Source organism: Balaenoptera borealis (genome assembly GCF_965194805.1).
Source record: "Balaenoptera borealis genome assembly, chromosome: 2".
In the NCBI taxonomy this organism is placed as follows: Eukaryota; Metazoa; Chordata; class Mammalia; order Artiodactyla; family Balaenopteridae; genus Balaenoptera; species Balaenoptera borealis.
This window is the reverse complement of record NC_138867.1, coordinates 171,879,971-171,898,142: the sequence shown is the minus strand read 5'-3', so window position 1 is coordinate 171,898,142 and position 18,172 is coordinate 171,879,971. Positions and strand designations below refer to the sequence as shown.

Below are 18,172 nucleotides of genomic sequence, written 5' to 3'. Positions count from 1 at the left end.
GCTGGTGGGGGAAGGGGACGGATTTTTACATGCTGAAGGAAACCAGTCCCCAAATATATTGTTAAATAAGAGTTACTTTAAAAGTGTATATGAGGGCTTCCCTGGTGGCGCAGTGGTTAAGAATCCACCTGCCAATGCAGGAGACACGGGTTCAAGCCCTGGCCCGGGAAGATCTCGCATGCCATGGAGCAACTAAGCCTGTGCGCCACAACTACTGAGCCTGCGCTCTAGAGACCGCATGCCACAACTACTGAAGCCCGTGCACCTAGAGCCCACGCTCCGCAACAAGAGAAGCCACTGCAATGAGAAGCCCGCGGACTGCAACAAGAGTAGCCCCTGCTCACCACAACTAGAGAAAAGCCCGAGTGCAGCAACGAAGACCCAATGCAGCCAAAAATAAATAAATAAATAAATATATAAAATAAAGTATATATGGCACACAAATGTTCATAGCAGCATTATTCACAATAGCCAAAAGGTGGAAACAACCCAAATATCCATTAACTGATAAAAGAATAAACAAAATGTGATATATATACATATATATGAACATTATTCAGCCATAAATATTATACTGAGTGAAAGAAGCTAGACACAAAAGGACACATACTGTAGGATTCCACTTATACAAAATGTCAAGACTAGGCAAATCCACAGAGATGGGAAGTAGATTAACAGTTGTCAGGGCATGGAGTGGGGATGGAGGAATGGAGAGTGATTGCTTAATGAGTATGGGATTTTCTTTGGGGTGATGAAAATGATAGGGGTGATGGTTGAACAACACTGGGAATGTACTAAATGACACTAAATTGAAGACTTTTAAATGTTTACAATGGTGAATTTCATATTATGTGAAGTTTTACAACATAAAAAATATATGTTGCATATTTTCATTTGTGTAGAAGTGGGGGGAAAACAATATATGCATGTTTGATTGAATGAATATGAAACATCTTTTGAAGGACATGTAAGAAATTTTAGATGTCTCTGAGAAGTGCCCTGGGTGCTGGAAGACAGGAGTGAGACATTTTTCTGAATAACTAGCTTCAGGAGTGGCTCTACCCTGGTTGCCATCCTTAGGTCTCCTCCAGGTGGACCCTCGAAGACCTCCACTCCAACAGTGCAGAGACCCAGCAGAAAGAGGGTTCCCTTGGTCCTACTGGTCCATCAAAATCGCAGGCAGTCTCATTGGTCTGCCTGGGTCCATGTCGACCCCTGGACCAATTAGGGTTGCCCAGGAAGATGAGCCACAGCACTCATTGCCCAGTGGCGTCAGCCCCTCTGACTCACAGAACGAGAGGAGGGAAACTTACATACCCGAGGCAAAATCAGGATGCTGGAACCCATGGAAGGGAGAAAGGATGTCAGCAGGGAAAAGGTGGGATGAAAGAAATCTTATGCACTCATCTCCAGAAAAATGCCCCTACCATTCCTCAAGTCAAGGAAGCTAAGGCACAGCTGGAGCCCAAGGAAGTCTAACTAAGGGACTGGACCCTGGCTTCAGATGAGTGGTTGGAATCTCTAGGAGTTCTGTCCCATCTGTCATTGAAGCATGAGCAGTTAAATCGACCATCCCACTTCTACGACCATATCAGACATTTACACTTTTTTTCTCTTCTCCCTTTCTTTGTATGCCTGAAACTTTCAATACTCCTCGGCCCACACTCTCCCTACCCTGACCTCCACACCCACCCCAGGGAAAATTTGCAACTTCTCTGCCTTCCTGATGCAGGAACTCAACACCCAGTTTCACACACTTCATTCCCAGGGGACTGAGAGGAATCACTGGATTGGTTAGTGACCCAATTAGGACAAGGCTGAGAAGGGCCAGACCCATGGGAGGTGGCTCAAGGGACAGAGTGAGGGAAAGACGATGGGGGGGAAGGGAGGGGAGAGAGATTAGGGAGAGGGAATGGTCCTGAGGAATGAGAGGAGACGCTTCCCAACCGAATCGTCACCAAGCACCCACAGGTGAAAAACATTTTGTCCACCAAAGTGCATTTTTGAAGTAACTACCCACGAGCTGTCTCATTTTCTCATTCATCAAAAAAAAAAAAATTTATTGAGCCCCTGCTGTACACTTTGCACTCACTGGGACCTTAGAACAGCCTTGATACAGAGGAGGAAATAGGATCAGGGGTTTTGTCACTTGGTCATAGAGGCAGGATTCGAACCCAGGCATACCTGGTTCCAAAACCCACAGATGGGTTTCCTGGAGATGGATGTGACAATATGGAGGGCTCCAGGAGGGACCCCAGTGCCACTCCAGGCAAGACCTCGAAACTGGGGTCTCCAAAAGCTGGGGTGGCCTTGTTCATGGACAGTCTCTCTGAGCTAGCTATTAACACTGGGGAGTTTGGGTCCTGACTTCTTAGCACAAATTGCCCTTTAGAACCTGGAGCTCAGAGAGGATTTTGAGGTTTAAAGACAATTCAACCTCTCCTGGATCTCTAAGAAGGAAAATGTGGGTGGAGGGAAGTTAGAAAAGGAGAGAGGAACTCAGTGAGAACGGGGATGTGGTCTCAGAGAGGAAGCGGGAGTCTAGTGCTTGCATAGCACAAAGGGTAGGGGCACGCCAGAGCCTCAGTTTGTTCACCTGGGTGCTGCAAGGGTGTCTCGTGCACAGCTGTTGTCTGGGATATAGTTAGCGTGCAAACGGAGGATATCCAGCAGCTCCAGAAGTCCACCTGGGTCTGAGATGCTGCCTGGAGCTGGGTCCATCTGGTGAAGGGGCAGCCATTAAGCCCTATGGGGCACAGTTCGGGCCCACGGTAAGAAGTTCCTGAGAACTGGGAAGTCAGTTGTCCTGGGGACGACGTTGACAGTCTCTATGGTGACAGTTTGGAGGGGCGGGCCCTACCGACAAGGGAAAGCCTAGGGGGACAGGTGTTCTGTTACCTCAGACACCGGAGTGTAGTCTCCATGGCAACAGCTGGGGGGGGGGGTCCAAGCCGCTTGGGGGAGGAGCTTGGAGGGTAGCGAGGAGCTGAGGCGCCCCGCAGAAGGGAGCAGCCTGTTTCCATGGTGAGAGCTGGAGAACCGAATGTTGGGTCACTCTCAGGACAGTTAGGGGAGAGGGTGGTTTCCATGGCTGTTGGTCAGGGTGAGGACAGTGGGAGTGAAGTTGTAGGTCTCTGGGGTGAAGGTGGGTGAGATAGGAAACGTGCGGTGTCCATGGTTACAGCTGGAGGAGGGAGGCACTAACTCCATGGGTGTGACTGATGAAGGAAGGGCTGTGTGACTCTAGGTGACAGGTAGAAGCTGGGCTGGTCGCCTTGGTAACAATGGGAAGTGGGGCAGCTTCTCTCCATAGTGAATGACATAGATTTTATGGGTCTCTGGGCCTGGGAGATGGTCTCTTAGGTGACAGCCAGGAAAGGGCCCGTCAGGTGAAGACGCATTTGCTCCCTCAGAGAGATACCTAAGGGATGGGCCACGGCTGCCAGTAATGCGAGACAGCTGGGGCGTGTCAATCTGTCTTAACAGTGACAGACAAGGGTGGTCTCCCCTGAAACTGGAGGGGTGGAGCTGTTCTCCACAGTTACCTGGGGACACGGCCTGTTACTATGGAAACTGGGGGACTCGTGGGAGAAGGGGGGAGAATGGGAGTAACCAAACTCCAGGTCACCCTAGAGGAGAGGACAGGAGCCCACAGTCTTCATGTGACCACGGTGGCATGGTCAACTGACAAACTCTGAGGTTTCTGGTTTCTCTACAGGTTATAGGGAGGAGAGTTCAGTGTCCGGGTGACCTTAGGGGACCAGTCTTCAGTCTCCAGGGAGATGCATAGGACGTTTGCCCAGTCTCCAGATAATCCCGGGGGTCCAGCCTCCAGGCGACCTTGGGGGTAGTTCCAGAAGACCTCGCGAGATGTTTCCAGTGTTCAGGAGACCTCGGGTTCTGTTGGTGTCCAGTGGTTCTCAGAGGGTGTGCCCTGTCTCCTGGAGAAAGTTGGGAGAGGAGAGGAATCCACTGTCCAGGAGAGGCGGGGCTTGGTCGATTTCCAGGGGACTCCAGGGGACTTGGCTCCCGGGACTGGCCAGACTCTGGGGACCTCAGAGGGTGTGGCCAGGGTTTAAGGACCGCAGGAAGCCTGGTCAACTTGCAGGGCACCGCAGGGTGCATGGCCAGTCTCCAGGGGTGTGGTCCATCTCCAAGTGGCCGTAGGGCACTCAGCCAGCCGCCAAGCGCCCCAGCGGTCCACGGCCCGGGCCTAGACGCGCAGCGGGGTCCAGGCGGCGGGGTCTCGCGCGCCTCCAGCCCACCCGCCGCCTCCGGCCCAGCCCCAGCCCCAGCCACCAGGTGCCGGGTCCGGTGCACCAGGCGCGCGGTAGCAGTAGACGCCGAAGAGGCGGCGCGTGGCGTCAGGAAAGCCAAGGCTGCGCACACCTGGCCGGCGGCCGCCACAGCGCGCGCGCGGGTTCACGATGGGGTAGCGTGCGCTTCCGTCCGCCAGCCAGCCTGCGGTGCAGCGGTCCAGCAGCTGCAGCTTCCACGCGGCGAACAACTGCCCCACCTTGGCCACAGCCGCTCCGCGCGCCGCGCACGCGCGCGCTGCTCCCGCGAAGGGCACGGGCCGCAGCGGCTTCAGGAAGAACACGCGCCCTGCCGGGGGATGGGGAGAAGTGGTTAGGGCCGCTCTTGGGACCCGGCTTCCTCGGGATTCAGGACACTCTCCCGCTTGCAGCCTAGGACCTCAGCCTCAGGGCTCAGAAACACCCCCTCCCCTGCAGCCCGGGACCACAGCCTCGGCTAGAGCAGTGCTGGTGCCAGGCGATGTTTGATTGCCGTGCCTAGGCAGTACTAGGGACGGGATCTCCTGGTTCGGACCCCCGAGGGCGGGTGTGGAGAGGAAGAACAGGGAGAGAGACCTGGGCGGAGTGGGAAAGAGTCTGAGAGGGAGGGGTACCTGTGTGGGGGTGGGGTCTCATACGCGGGGCGGGGCCCGGGCCAGCGGAGGGCAGGACCTTCCTCCCAGGGGTGGAGCCTACGCACCCGGGAGGTTGGATGTGAAGCAGAAGGCGTCGTAGAGTTCCTCGGCGTTCTGGCGGTAGCCGTAGTTGCGCACACCCCCCGAGGCTCCGCCGCCAGCCCCGGCGCTCCCGGCCCCGCCCAGGCCGCCGCAGGGCTCCCGGGGCTGGCTCACCGGGTACTGCACGGAGCCGTCGCGCAGCCAACCCGCGTTGCACCAGTCCAGGCCGTCGCGCCAGGCCGCGTGCAGCTGCTCAGCCGACGCCAAGATGCCGTCCTGTTCAGCGCACGCGCGTTGCGCCTCCGTGAAGGTCAGCTTGTAGCGGCCTCCACGCGGGTGGTAAGGGAAGACTACGCCTGAGAGGATACACGAGGGTCAGCTCGGACCCCCCAACTCTCACCCACCTACCTGACATCTGTGGTGCCGTGTGACTCTTCCACCTAGACCCTTCAGGCCATCCCTCACTATGGCCTCAGAGCTGACCATGCCTTTCCCCAGTTCACACCCCTCATACCTTTGCCTTAAGCTTGGGATTCACTTGACCCTCCCCCTTGACATACTTAATCATGTCCACCTCCTTTCCACCACTGGAGGCCTTTGTTCATGTTCTTTCCACCTTTCCACCCGTCAAACTACTATTCATCCTTCAAAACCCAGCTCCCACAACCCTCCATTCAGTTCTACGTGCTTCTGACATTCTTCCAGCATCGGGACCTTCCTTCTTGTCAAATCCTGAGCCCATAAAACTGACTCCCTTACACTGGGAGCCCACGAAAGTTTGACCCTGGGCAAAGACCTCTTTGATCTCCAGCATTGTCCAGGACAATTCCCATTGGTTTCCCTTCTACCTTCAGTTCTTATAACTCGTCCCTCATCGGAATCACAGTCATCTCAGCTCACTAGCGTTCTGTGTGTCTGTGTTTGTGGGGTGAACCTTGGGGGTGCAGGTGCAGATGCTTCTCTCAGCAGATGCAGGAAGGATCAAACAGGAGCCAGAGAGAAGAGCTGGAGCCTGACAGACTAGATTTCCAGTCCTGGCTCTGCCACTCACTGGTATGGGCCCTGGTCAAGGCTCTAACCTCTCTGAGCCAGTTGCCCCTCTGTGAGTAATACCATCTCCCTCAGGGTTTTTGGGGAAATTAAATGAAAGCTCAGAGAGGTCTTCAACCAAGCTCCTGGCACATAGAAAACACCCAATAAAGGAGAGCTGCTTCTATTATTGTTGTTGTTATTCGCTATTGTTGGGAAGTTCAGCGAGTGAGGGCTCTGAAATCTCTCTAGCATCTTCTGAGGTGGAGTGAAGAAGGCAAACCACATGGGAGGGAATTCTTCAGATAGAAACCCTACTTCCCAGCTCCACAGTCAGCCAATCAGAGCATCCCATCTCCCAGGCACAGTGATTGGCCCATGGATAGGCAAATGACTCAAGCTGGGCCAATGAAGGACAACTCTGGGACTCTAGCTAGCACTCCTAGGAAATCAATTGCCAAGCTGGGAGGGTGGAAGCCTGGCACTACTTTTTGGTTCCATCAGGGGAAACTTGTCCAAGGAAAGCCCACCCAGGGAAACAGAGCTGAAGGAAGGATTTCTGACATGATGTGAATGCCTGGATCTCACTGTGCTTGGATCCTACCAAAGGGTTTCCCAATGTCTTCACTATTGACATTTTGGACTGGATTATTCTGTGCTGTGGGGAGACTGTCCTGTGTGTTGTGGGCTGTTTACAGCATCCCTGGTCTCTACCCACTATATCACCACAACCTACTTCTAGATATTGCCAATATCCCCAGGTAGCAAAATCACCCCAGATCAGAACCATTATCCTACCCCACCAAGCCGCTGAATTCCTTCAGGCCAACTTGATTTGGTTTCTGTCCTTTGCAATACCCTCCTCTCTTCTCCCTGAGAAATGAGCCTCATCCTGCCCACAGGCTAGTCACCTTCCAGGTCCAGCTTGACCATGCCAGTGTCATCCTCCAGCTCGTTGGTGACCTCGCACTCATAGCGCCCATAATCCTGCAGCGTGACGTTTCGGAGAACCAGGGAGGCATCCCCGGGCCCATCGCCCTGCAGCTCAGCCCGCCCGCGGTAGCTGCCAAACGCCCGGTGCTGGGCACCCAGCGCCACGAAGACATCGGCAAAGGCCAGCGGGTCCACCACCTTGGTCCACTTGAGGCGGACGCTGTCGTGGCCGTGGGCGGCTGCCTCGTAGTGGTAGCGGCAGGGCAAGACGATGGTGCCACCCCGGTGGCTGACCACCTGTCCCGGCGCTGTCTGCACCACCACGGAGCCCGACTCCCCTTCTATGGGCAACCAAAGAGGGTTAAGAAGAGGTTCTAGGGGCGGAGCAGGGGAACCTGGGGAGGGGGACCCAGGGAAAGGGATGTGGGAAGAAAACTTGGGTGAGGATCAGGAGATCAGAAGGGTAGAGGGGCTCCGTAAGGGGACTAGGGAGGGGGCGGGGACTGTGGCCATCAGGACCGCCCAGCACCCTCCGTCCTCCCCGCTCCATGCACCCTGGTGATCCTACTTGGCCACGGCTTCTGCGGGGCAAGATCCGCTTCCACGGCCCTGACTCACCCAGCACGTGCACGACCTTCTTCCGGCCGTGCTCCGCTTCCGCGGCGCCGGTGAGCAGCAGGACTCCCCATGCAGCTGCCCAGAGCGCCCCGCGACCGAGGGCCGCCGGAGCACACACCTGGTGGCACGGAGCGCTCAGTCCAGCCTCCTGGCCTTTGCCTTTCAGAAGACTCACTCCCTGGCCTTCCTTTCCCGCGGCGAGGACTTCTTACATGCCCAGGTCCCCAGCCCAGCCAGGATCCCGGAGGACCCCCCCAAGGAGAAGGCTAGCAGACCCTCCCACCCACCCCCACTCTCCCAGGATCTCACACACTTGCCCTCGGGCAAAGCCCACGCCCCTGGACTCACTCTCCCTTAGTTCTGCACGGGCAACCCACCTGACCCCCTGACCCCAACACCAGAGCCTCGGAGCCCCGCGCCCTTCTCTCTCTCTCTCTTTTCTGGCCCAGGCCGAGGATTGGGGAGGAGGGGGGAGGAGCAGAGGAGCTGGAGCGGCGGCAGCGGCAAGGTTATCCGCGCGCCAGGAGACTGCAGCAAACCCGTGCAGGTGGGGGTGGCAGGGCGAGCGGGTGGTAGAGGCAGAGCGGGGGAGACGCACAGAAAGAGGGCGAGGACAGGGAAAGAGACTGAGACAGAGAGAAAGGCAGGGAGAGATGGAGACAGAAGGAAAGTGTCACAGACAGAGGAAGGAAAGATGGAGAGGGACAGAGATACAAAGGGGGAGAGAGAAGAGAGTGCCAGAGGGACACACGGAGAAGAGTAAGGAAAGATGGAGAGAGACAGAGGTAGAGAGGGAGAGACTGAAAGAGAGAAAGGAGAGAGAGCAAGAGGGAAAGAGACACAGAGAAGAGGGAGACATGGGGGTAGGGAGAGACAGAGACTCAGAGAGAGGGAGAGAAAAGGGACCCCCAAAAAAAAAAAGAGGGAGAGAAAAGTAGGGAGAGACATAGAATAAGAAAAGGAGAAGCAGAGAGGGAGAGAGTGGGAGGGAAAGAGATACAAGGTGAGAGACAGAGAGAGATGAGAGAGATGAGACGGAGAGAGGGACTGAAGAGAGAAACACTGCGGGATGTAGATCAGAGGCACAGAGACAGAATCCCAGAGAAGGACCTACCGAACCCATAGCCCCACTCACCATCCTGCCGGTGCGGCCCCCGACCAGCGGCCCCTATGTGCCGGGACTGCGCTCCCCGCACACCCAGGAAGGACTGGGCAGGTCCCTGCAGGCGGCGCAATCCCGGCGTCTGCCTGCAAGGGGAGGAGGGAGGTGGACGAGGGGGGGCGTTAAAGGGGACGTGGTGGCGCCTGCTGGGGGAGAGGTGATGATGGGCACAGATAGAGGAAGGACTGCCCTGAACAGTGAGTTCAGAGCCAGGTCCCAGCCTCCCTGCTGGCTGACCTTGGGCCACCGGAGGAAACTTTCTGGGTCTCAGTTTAACTCTCTTTAAAATGGAGGAAGTGGGGGGCCTGATGATGCCCTGCGTGGGCAGGGGGGCTGAGTAACCTGGGAAAGGGGCTTGGCTTGCACATCTCAGTTTTCCCATCTGTCACTGGGTGACCATCAAAGCGTCCTGGGCCCCGGCAGCCAAAGGGTGCTCACTCTGTGGGATGCGGGCCCTACAACAATCACACGCTCTGCAGAGGGACTCTGTCCCTCACTCTATGCCTCAGTTTCCACATCTGAGATATGGAGTGCTGGGTCTTTCGTGAAGATCTAATGGCTAGACATAGGTGCCTAATAAGTGTTGGTAAGGGCAGGGAGCAGGTGGATCAACCCCCTGACCCAGAGTGGTCTGGGCAGGAGTTACCCCTGAACCTGGACCTTCACTCAAGTTCAAAAATCAAACCAGGAGGCAATGAGCCCTTCTCCCAACTTCTTGGCTGCCTCCCCAGCTTCAGTTTCCCCCAAATATAAGCCAGTCAGACAGCAGAGGCAGGGTTACGGGCTCTGTGGTTGAAGGGGCTGGGGCTCGTTGCCTAACTCAGCTGCATCCAGGAGGCATGACTTCGGACCAGGACATTCATCTCCCGCAGGCTCAGTTTCCCCATCTGGAATATGCGGTGAGACCCAGCATGTAGCATGTGAGGTTAGCCATTGGCCTGGTATATGGTAGGTGCTTAATAACTGTGCCACACTGTTAGTTATTAGAATTTATGGTGGAGCTTAGACTTTGGACCCTTCTCTCCTGATTGTGCCCTCAGGCAGGTCTCTGGTCCTCTTTGAGCCTCGGTTTTCCCTACCTGGAAGATGGGGCTGGGCAAACCAACCAGAGGTAGATTTCTGCTGTCCGGCACCTCCAGCTCCTGATGGTTATGCTGGCAGTGATGAGTGGGCCCTCGTGGGTTTGGAGGAGGGGGTCCCTTGCCCCTGCCCCCTGAAACACTCAGAGCAACATTTTATGCGTCAAAAGGAATTTTACTGAAAGGATCCATGGGGGGATGATGGATAAATTCCGGGAGGGTGCCAGTGTGGAGTTTGGGTGAGGTGACAGCTGAGCATGGCCGTGGCCTTCTCTGCTGGAACACCTGGACCTTGGGCCCCCCCCCCCCATCCCACCCTGAAATCACCATAGCCAGGACTGAAGGCACCCAGAGACACACCTCCTGCCTCTAAAAAACCCAACCCACCCTTCCAGGGGCAGGGCCAGCTGGGTATGTAAACAGGATCTTGGGGAGTCCCATGGCCCCCTCAGTGCTGCTTCTCATGGTGGGCTGGGGGGCCAGGAAGCGGGCGTAGGAAGAAGGCAGGGCTCCACAGGCAGCGGTAGGCCAGCAAGTGGGGCCCCAGAGCATACAGGAGGTTGCACACGAAGAAGCTGGCCCAGGCATCCTCAGGCACACGGTAGGTGAAGGGCGTGCGCAGGTGCATGGAAGCAGCCATGTGTGAGAACTGTGCCTGGTGGCCAAAACGGGAGGATGGATGTCACAGACCAGGACAGAGCAAGTCCCAGCATCACCAGCATCCCACCCTGCGGAGCTCAAAATGTCCCCATCCCTATCTCGCTGGCTCTGCTGACCTACCTGTCTCCCCTTTTCAATCCATCTGTCTCTAAATATCCCTGTCCCCACATGTCCTGTCTATCCTCATCCATCTATCTGTAAGCCTCTCCCCAGCTGCCTAACCAGAACGACCTTCACTCTGTCTGCTGGACCCTGCACCCTATTTCTCTGCCCTGAGTCCAGCTCCTCCTCCTGGTCTTCCCCACCCCAGGCAGCCTTGACACAAATCCCCTCAATTCTACCCCTAATCGATAAAATAATAATATATCTAATGGATGTTCCCCTGGTCCCACTGCCCTGGCCAGGGCCCAGCCTTTATCACTTCCCATCAGAAACCCAGAAACATGCCCCCAGCTCTGACTGGGCCCTCCACTGCTCAAACACCTTCTACAGCTCCCCATTGTTCTCAGCACAAGCCCCCAAGCCCAGAGTTCAAAGCCCTTAGCATCTAGCTGTCAATTTATCTTGTCTCTGCCTTTACCCACGTTATGGGTCTCTAAATCACTGTCCCCCTCTGTGCATTTCCTTATGCTGTTCCCATTCCTGGAATGCCCTTCCCTGCCTGAAGAACTCATACCCATACTTCAAAGCCTATGCCCCCGGGGGTGTGTGTGATGAATTGGGAGATTGGGATTGACATATATACACTAATATGTATAAAATGGATAACTAATAAGAACCTGCTGTATAAAAAAATAAATAAAATAAAATTCAAAAATTCAAAAAAAAAAAGTAATATCTTTCCAGAGCTCAAAAAAAAAAAAAAAAAAAAGAAAAGAAACATTTATTTGGAAAAAAAAGAAATGGAAAATTACAAAAAGAGTAAGTGGAAAAACTACTGAAAATGGTTTGGCAAGGTGGGTTAGACAGTGTACATTTTGTGGTTTGGCAGGATCACATTTTCTTGAGCAAAGACTCAGCATGAGGGCTGGGGTCATCTTTATTGACACAAACTACAACCTAGTTCAGGTGGAAGTCAAATTGAAGTTTGGTCAACTCTCTTAGCACAGTGTTAACCAAGCCCTTTTTTCTGTATAGGGGTTTAGAGTTCAGAAACCTCATGAAGCCCAAAACATTCCTTCATGTAAATTTTCTTTGCTTCAGAAATTCTCAACAGTCCTAACTGGCTTGCTACCTAAAACTATGCAAAAAGTAAAATCTATGTTTAAAAGGAGTAAAGATATTTTCTACACAAAGCCTTGAATATGCTTGAATTACTATTCTCCCTTAATAATAACCCTTTATAATTAGATAGTAATACACAAAATAAAAACAGAGAGTAGGATGATAGCTGGGGCTCAGCAAGATCAGTCCAGTCCTTCTGGTTTACAATGTTAGAAGATTTCCCTTCTCCTGAAATAAGGTTTCCAATTTCTTGAACTTGTCAAGTCAGATACTTCCAAATTCTTTAATACCTTGGATACTGAGTATCATTGAGTATCATAAGGAGAAATATATAATTTTCAGATTCTTCCTTCACATCACATAGAAAAATAAATTACAGATGGAATAAAGAGCCAAATATTGTGTGTAAGAATTTTTAAAGCCTATGCATGAGAAAGCTTTTGAAATAGCAAAAATATCTCCAAAGCTTGACTTTAAATATTGGTAGTCAGAGCCTTCGGACTCAGAACACAGCTTCCAAAGCAAAATATAGAGAAGAAAGAAACCAAGTTAAGAGTAGTTCTTCTGCCTTTAAAGAGCTGGATGGAAATGAGACATTCTTAGCAATTTTGATAGATGGCTGAGATTTTTACAGCACTCTTCTGTACAACAAAATTATTTTTGACAGTCATCGTTAATGAAACAACTAATAATAATAACAATGATAATAATATCCAGAAGAGAAATAGACGAGTATTTTCTTTTATTGTACTTTGAATATACAATCATGCCGCAACAAAGTAAAAAATAAATAGTAAAGTACAATAGAGAAAAAAAAAAAAAGCCTATGCCCCCTTTTCTAAGAACTCTGCCCCCTCTGGAATCCCTCTCAGACTCTCTACCTCCCTCTATTCAGTTCTAACCTCATGGGTTTGGGGTGTCTGTGTCTGGCTCTTTCTCCCCCACACTAGGGAATCCTGGGGTACTGAGCTAGGGGTGGAGCCTGTCAGGGGCCGAGTATCACCCTGCTCAGGGTGAGCACAAGAGCAATTAATGAGCAGGCAGGAACTTTCTTCCCTATGCACTGGCCCACCCCACCCCGTTCCACCCCACCTCACCTGGCCAATGGCTCCAGCAAATACCAAGGTCCAGTCAGGCAGCCAGGAGCAGCCAGGAAAGATGAGGGCATAGATGGCCAGGCCATAGAAGGGCAGCACGTAGAACATATTCACCAGCATCTGGGGGGCACACAGCTGATGGATTGAGCGGCTGCCCCAGTTGGGTCTCCTGATACCCCTCAGGTGGTGGCCCCAAGGAGAATCTGGCCAGCCTCAGACCCCACCCAAGACTGGGGCTCTCTGCACATCCTACCCTGTGCAAATTGCTTCTTTATTTCCCTTGGGTTTCACCACCCATCCCACTCCCACACACTGAGCCCACCCACCTTACTCCAGAAGTAGCATGTGACCCTGGCCTGGCCAATCAGAACACCCCAGCCCCCTGGCCATAAAAATCAGCTATGAGCATGTGATTTAAACTTGGCCAATCAGAGCCTGCCTAAGACTTATACTTAAGCTGAGGAATTAAGGGCTCACACTCCTCTGTGGTGGCTAAGTAGAAAGAATGGAAGCCTAGAGCTACCCAAGGCTGTCTCTGCCATACCACAACGGCACTACCTGGGAGTGGAGCACATGCAAAGAAAACACAGTCTAGAGACAGAGCTATCCTTGAGTTCCTGGATCCAGCCATACCTGAAGAGAATATCTGTACTTTTTTGGTAGGACAATAAATTCCATTTGTGCTTCCACCAGTTTGACTTGTGTTTTTGACACCTGCTTCAAAGGGGCCCAGCAGATCCCTAACCACGGCAGGATTGTGGCGCTCTCCTCCCATCTGCCCTCTCACCTGCACCTTCGGATAGGCCACGGGGTCCCGCAGGTATGGCTCATACTGATAGATGTAGACAAAGCAGGCATCCATGGGGCAGTCAAGCACCACCTGGGGCCCACAGACAAACCAACAGCCTCAAACATCCCTCCAAGAGGAAGCCTTCCCCGGCCTCCCAGGAGGGGCCCATACCCCTTGCTCTGGCCTGCCCCAGCTTTGGTTCTCTCCTCTGGCTGAGAATCCACAGATATTTGAGCTGGAGAGAAGGCTACAGGGAATGGGGCTTTGTGATGGAACACTCAGGTTAGACTCGATGAACTTCCCTGGATGATCAAATGGGAGAGCAGTGGCCTTTTTGCACTGGATAATGAAGATAAAGGAGGGAGGGATGGGCTGGGGACGGGGAGTTGGAGGCAGGTAGGCTGGCCAGTGCAGACTCACCAGGCCCCGAAAGAAGGTGAAGAACGCAGCAAAGATGAGGTAGATGATGAGGGCCAGGTCAACTGGGCGCTGCAGAAGGCCCTTTCTTTGCTCCTCCTCCACCTGCCCCATGAGAAACAGCATGAGAAGTCTGGTATCCAACAGGCACTCAATGAAGGCTCATCCCTTCTTCCCTAATGACCAAGGAGATCTTTCCAAGGAGATAATGTCTTTGACCAGAAGCAACTCAAATGGGGGACATTCAGGCATTTGGCACAAGGCCTATCTGGGGGCAAGGGACTCACCATGTTGGGAGTGCAGCAGCTTGGTGCCTGGGTCTGGTTGAAGACCCTCAAGCCAGCCCAGCAGGGGACCAGCAAGTAGGGGATGGTGAGGAAAAAGGAAGGCCTGATCTCTGAGTTGTATTTGCCTGCCATGGTAGGAGAGACAGGGTGTCATGCAGCGAGGATCTCCCAGGCCCGGCCGGATCCTTTAGCTGGGCCATGTCAGAGCCCCTGGCTGGAAGTTGTGATTCACAAATGCCATCCTAGCTCAGCCCTAACACGTCTGACTCCCCAGTGCCCATAAGATGATGTCCATGCTCCTCAGCCTGGCCTGCCTCAATTTACCTTCTGGACACGGCTCGTACACTTCAGCTATTCTTAGCTCCCCCTAGAAACACCCTGGATATTCCTCTTGCACAGCCATCCCCACATCCCTGGCTGCCTTCTCTGCTCCGCCTCCTAAGACCTACCTACAAAGGTTTCACTCTGCCCTCTGGATCCACCTTAAAATTCCCTTCTGGTGTCAAGAGCATTCTGGGCCAAGTCCCTGGGGTCAGGAACCGCTAGCTGGGGAGGAAATGGAATGCGCTTCCACACCTCCAAGAGGAAAATGGGGGAGTGGTGGGGAAAGGCTGCTGGCTTAGGCTCTGAATGGAGAGGCATGTGGTGGGGAGGAGGGTGCCCTCTGCAGACATTGGAGAGGGTATGGAGGATCCACTGGGAACTTCCAGACACAGGGCAGTGACCCAGCCCAGGGAGACAGGATTCCTCAGAGCCAAGTCCTTACCAAGGATGTTTCCTGGGAGGAACACCAGGATGCTCATGACGAAGGATCCCAGCCAGTAGAGTCCAAGGTTCCGGTACCTCTTCCTGGGCAGGGGATGGAGGGGTGACCAGTAGATCCCTGTCCCCCAGTCTCAGAGCCCCCGACAGGGTCCAGAGACCAATCCGGGATCCCCAGCTCTGGATCCCTTCAGTGTCACCCAGGACAGAAGGGACAACAGGAAGTTGAATGAGGGAATGAACAGTCAAATCCTCTGTCCAAGGACAGTAGTGTCTGCCCAGGCACAGGGTGGTAGAGAAGAGAACCGACCATCACTGACACCTGTGATATTCCCTGGATCCTTCTCCTGGCCACTCCTGTCTAGAGCCCTAGAGAGGCTTCCTGATATCCCCTACAGATACTTCTGGCTTCATTCTGACCTGGGACCTCCCACCTAAGGACTCGACCTCCTTCCCAGGGTCCAGGTGCCACCCTGCCCACCCCACGCACCTTTTACGGATGGCACCAGCCATGGCCAGGTAGAGGAGGTAGTGAACAATGCCATCCCAGTAGCAGATGAAGACCCCGTGTGCCGTGCGCAGGTACGGCTCACCCTGCAGGGGCAGGTGCAGGGCTCAGACGGGCAGTAGGGCTGCGGGCATCCCAGACCGCTCCCTTACATACCTCCTTGGTGTAGAACGCCATGAAGCTCCCCATGTAGCCATCTTCCTGGAGAGCGATAAGGAGGTCCACCACGGAGGTGAAGGAGAAGACTGCGAACACTACGGGGAGAGTAGGCGGGGCATGGGCAGGGTGTGGGCGGGGCACAGACCGGGTGTGGGCGGGGCTTGAGACTGCAGGTCGGTGACCAGCCACCCAGTTTCCGGGCAAAGCCTCTGCACAAACCTGCTCCCAGGCCCCACCCCGCAAGTCACATGACCCACAGCCCGCCTCAGAGGGAGGCACAGTCCCTGCCTTTAGGGGTCCCCAGGCTGATGGGAAAGGCACTGTCCCTGCACTCAGGAGTCCCAAGTCAGAAGGGGGAGTCCCCTTGAGGTTCCCCAGTCAGTAGGGGCTCTCCAGTCTCTAAGGTTCTCCAGTCTGATGAAGGCCCTTCAAGGGCTGCCAGTCTGATGGAGGAGGCCCTTGCCCAGACAGTTCTCTTCCCTAAGACCCTCCCACCAACTCACCAGCATAGAGTGGGTCATAGTAGATGTCACTTCGGGACAAGCTGTATATAGCCAAGAAGAGCAGACCCAGGATCAGGGCGCTCATCCACACCACCCCCAGGGGGCTGTGGAGAGGAAAACCAAGTCAGGGAGGCCAGGCCCATTCTGAGGTCCTGCCCCACCCTAGGGCAAGAGTAGACTCCAGGAAGCTCCAGGTAAGAAGGTTGAAGCATCTGTCCGTCCAGGAAAGCCATTCCCTGAAACTCCCCTTTCCTAGCACCAGGCTCTAGCCCCAGCTGTTTCCCTCTTCTGGAAACTCCTTCCAAAAGTCTTCTTTCCACTTGGCAAACTCCTACTCATCCTTCATGGCCCAGCTACATTGCTCCTCCTCCAGGGAAGCCCTCCCTGACTCCTCAGAAAGGATCATTGCCTGACTTGGGCCAGGCACAGAGAGAGCATCTGTCAACACTTCTGACTATATGATTTATCCAGTCACTTGCTGATGTGTGTGACAGTTTGCTTGCTCTGTCATTCAACAGCTCCAAGACCCTCTGTGGCCAGTCCCAGTGCCCACACCTGCCAGAGGGTCTCTAGTGCTCAGCTCTGTACACCTCATGGTCTGAAGCTCCTGACTCCTCAGGTAAAGTCCAAATATTTCCATCAACTCCACCCCACCCCTGCCCTGATCTGTTCCCATCAACCTGATAAGGCAGGTCAACCAGCTGCAGAGATAATAGAAGCCAGGTCTCTGGGCAGCCTCCAACTCTTGGCAAACCAAGGCCAAGGGTGGGAGGGTGGGAGACATATCCAAGGTCACACATTCCCCCCCACACTCTCTCCAGGCCCCGACCTTCTCCTGAACCCCTCTAACTCCTAGGATCCCCATTCCCAGCCCCATCTAACCAACATGACAATTATAGCAATCACATGAGACCACACCAGCATCTTGGCACACAATTTGTAATCCCTAACTGTAACTATGGGATGAGCTCTAGAATTATGTTCATTACACAGTGAAGAAACTGAGGGTCCTGGGGCAACCTGGCTCACTCAGGGTCCAGGGGGATGGAGCCAGTAATTTGTACCCAAGGAGCCAACTCCACAGTCAAGACTCCCTCTACCCCATGTCTTGGGTTGTGCTGGGTTTGGGAGTGTGAGGGGCTTGTGGTTGCCTGGTACCCAGTAGCTGGATACACAGGGTTGAGGCCTAGAGTTAGGAGATAGGGACAGGAGAGGTCGAGGTATGTAGGGGAAACTGAGGCTAGGGACAGGGTGGGCCAGCCCTAAAGAGAAGAAAAGTCCCAGGCCTGAGACAGGCAATGGAGGGACAGTCTGGTAGGGGTGGCGCAGCAGAGCGTGTGTGTGGCAAGAGCCGGGTCACTGGGGCATTATCTGGGGCAATACTTTGACCCTTGGGGACTCTGGAGCCTGTGCTGGGCACATGCCTGGGAAAACACCAGAAACCCTCCAAAACTCTGCCTTGTTAGGGGCCCTGCTTCTCAAAGTCCCTCCTCCCCAGGCCCCAAACGTCCCAGGAGCGACCCCAGCTCCAGCACACAGCTCCGGGCCTGCTGGAAGGCGATTTCCGGTTGGAGGTGGGGGGAGTTCTTCTTACCCAGCCCCTGTCCTCGCGGGCCGGAGCGGTGCGGGGCCGCTGGGCTCGTGGGAGCCCGCGCATCCTCCATCCCGCCCCCTCCACACCCCAGCCCAGCCCCGCAGCCCCCGAGGAGGCCGCCCCGGCCCCTCCCCGCACGCACTACGAGAGCGCCGAGACGTGGTTGAGCGCGTAGGACAACGGGAGAGCGCCCAGCGACAGAACTGCGACCTTGCCCGCCAGCGGCGGGATGTCCATAGCGGCGGTGCCGGGACCCCGGCTTGGTTTCTGCGCGGCGGTGGCTCTGGGCGCGGAGTTGCCAGGGACCCAGCCCGGCTCGGCCCCGCCTTGCGCAAAGGTCGCCCCCGCGCTGTGACTGCCCTTCGAGCTCCCGCTGTG

The 18,172-nt window shown here is 54.5% G+C and overlaps 2 protein-coding genes across 2 annotated transcripts; both read right to left on the bottom strand.

Moving 5' to 3' along the window:
- Nucleotides 1-679: 679 nt before the first annotated feature.
- HAPLN4 (hyaluronan and proteoglycan link protein 4) lies at nucleotides 680-9,853 on the bottom strand. Its single transcript, XM_082379953.1, has 5 exons — nucleotides 8,688-9,853; nucleotides 7,553-7,670; nucleotides 6,913-7,275; nucleotides 4,996-5,328; nucleotides 680-4,605 (listed from the first exon to the last, which is right to left on the bottom strand). Exons 1-5 carry the CDS (start codon nucleotides 8,688-8,690, stop codon nucleotides 4,214-4,216), a joined length of 1,209 nt encoding a protein of 402 aa, XP_082236079.1. The 5' UTR covers nucleotides 8,691-9,853; the 3' UTR covers nucleotides 680-4,213.
- A 94-nt stretch (nucleotides 9,854-9,947) lies between these two features.
- On the bottom strand, nucleotides 9,948-18,172 carry TM6SF2 (transmembrane 6 superfamily member 2). Its single transcript, XM_082379971.1, has 10 exons — nucleotides 17,937-18,172; nucleotides 16,201-16,304; nucleotides 15,695-15,792; nucleotides 15,521-15,624; nucleotides 15,035-15,117; nucleotides 14,269-14,393; nucleotides 13,985-14,086; nucleotides 13,562-13,654; nucleotides 12,775-12,894; nucleotides 9,948-10,448 (listed from the first exon to the last, which is right to left on the bottom strand). The coding sequence occupies exons 1-10, from the start codon at nucleotides 18,029-18,031 to the stop codon at nucleotides 10,242-10,244; spliced, it is 1,131 nt and encodes a 376-aa protein (XP_082236097.1). The 5' UTR covers nucleotides 18,032-18,172; the 3' UTR covers nucleotides 9,948-10,241.

Coding starts and splice junctions, on each gene's coding strand:
- HAPLN4 (XM_082379953.1), bottom strand. Junction 5,329..6,912: donor GGTCAAGCTGGACCTGGAAG/GTGACTAGCCTG, acceptor GTATCCTCTCAG/GCGTAGTCTTCCCTTACCAC. Junction 4,606..4,995: donor CTTCACATCCAACCTCCCGG/GTGCGTAGGCTC, acceptor ATCCCCCGGCAG/GGCGCGTGTTCTTCCTGAAG.
- TM6SF2 (XM_082379971.1), bottom strand. CDS start 18,031: ATGGACATCCCGCCGCTGGCGGGCAAGGTCGCAGTTCTGTCGCTGGGC. Junction 16,305..17,936: donor CACGTCTCGGCGCTCTCGTA/GTGCGTGCGGGG, acceptor TCCTCTCCACAG/CCCCCTGGGGGTGGTGTGGA. Junction 15,793..16,200: donor CTATGACCCACTCTATGCTG/GTGAGTTGGTGG, acceptor CTCTCCCCGTAG/TGTTCGCAGTCTTCTCCTTC.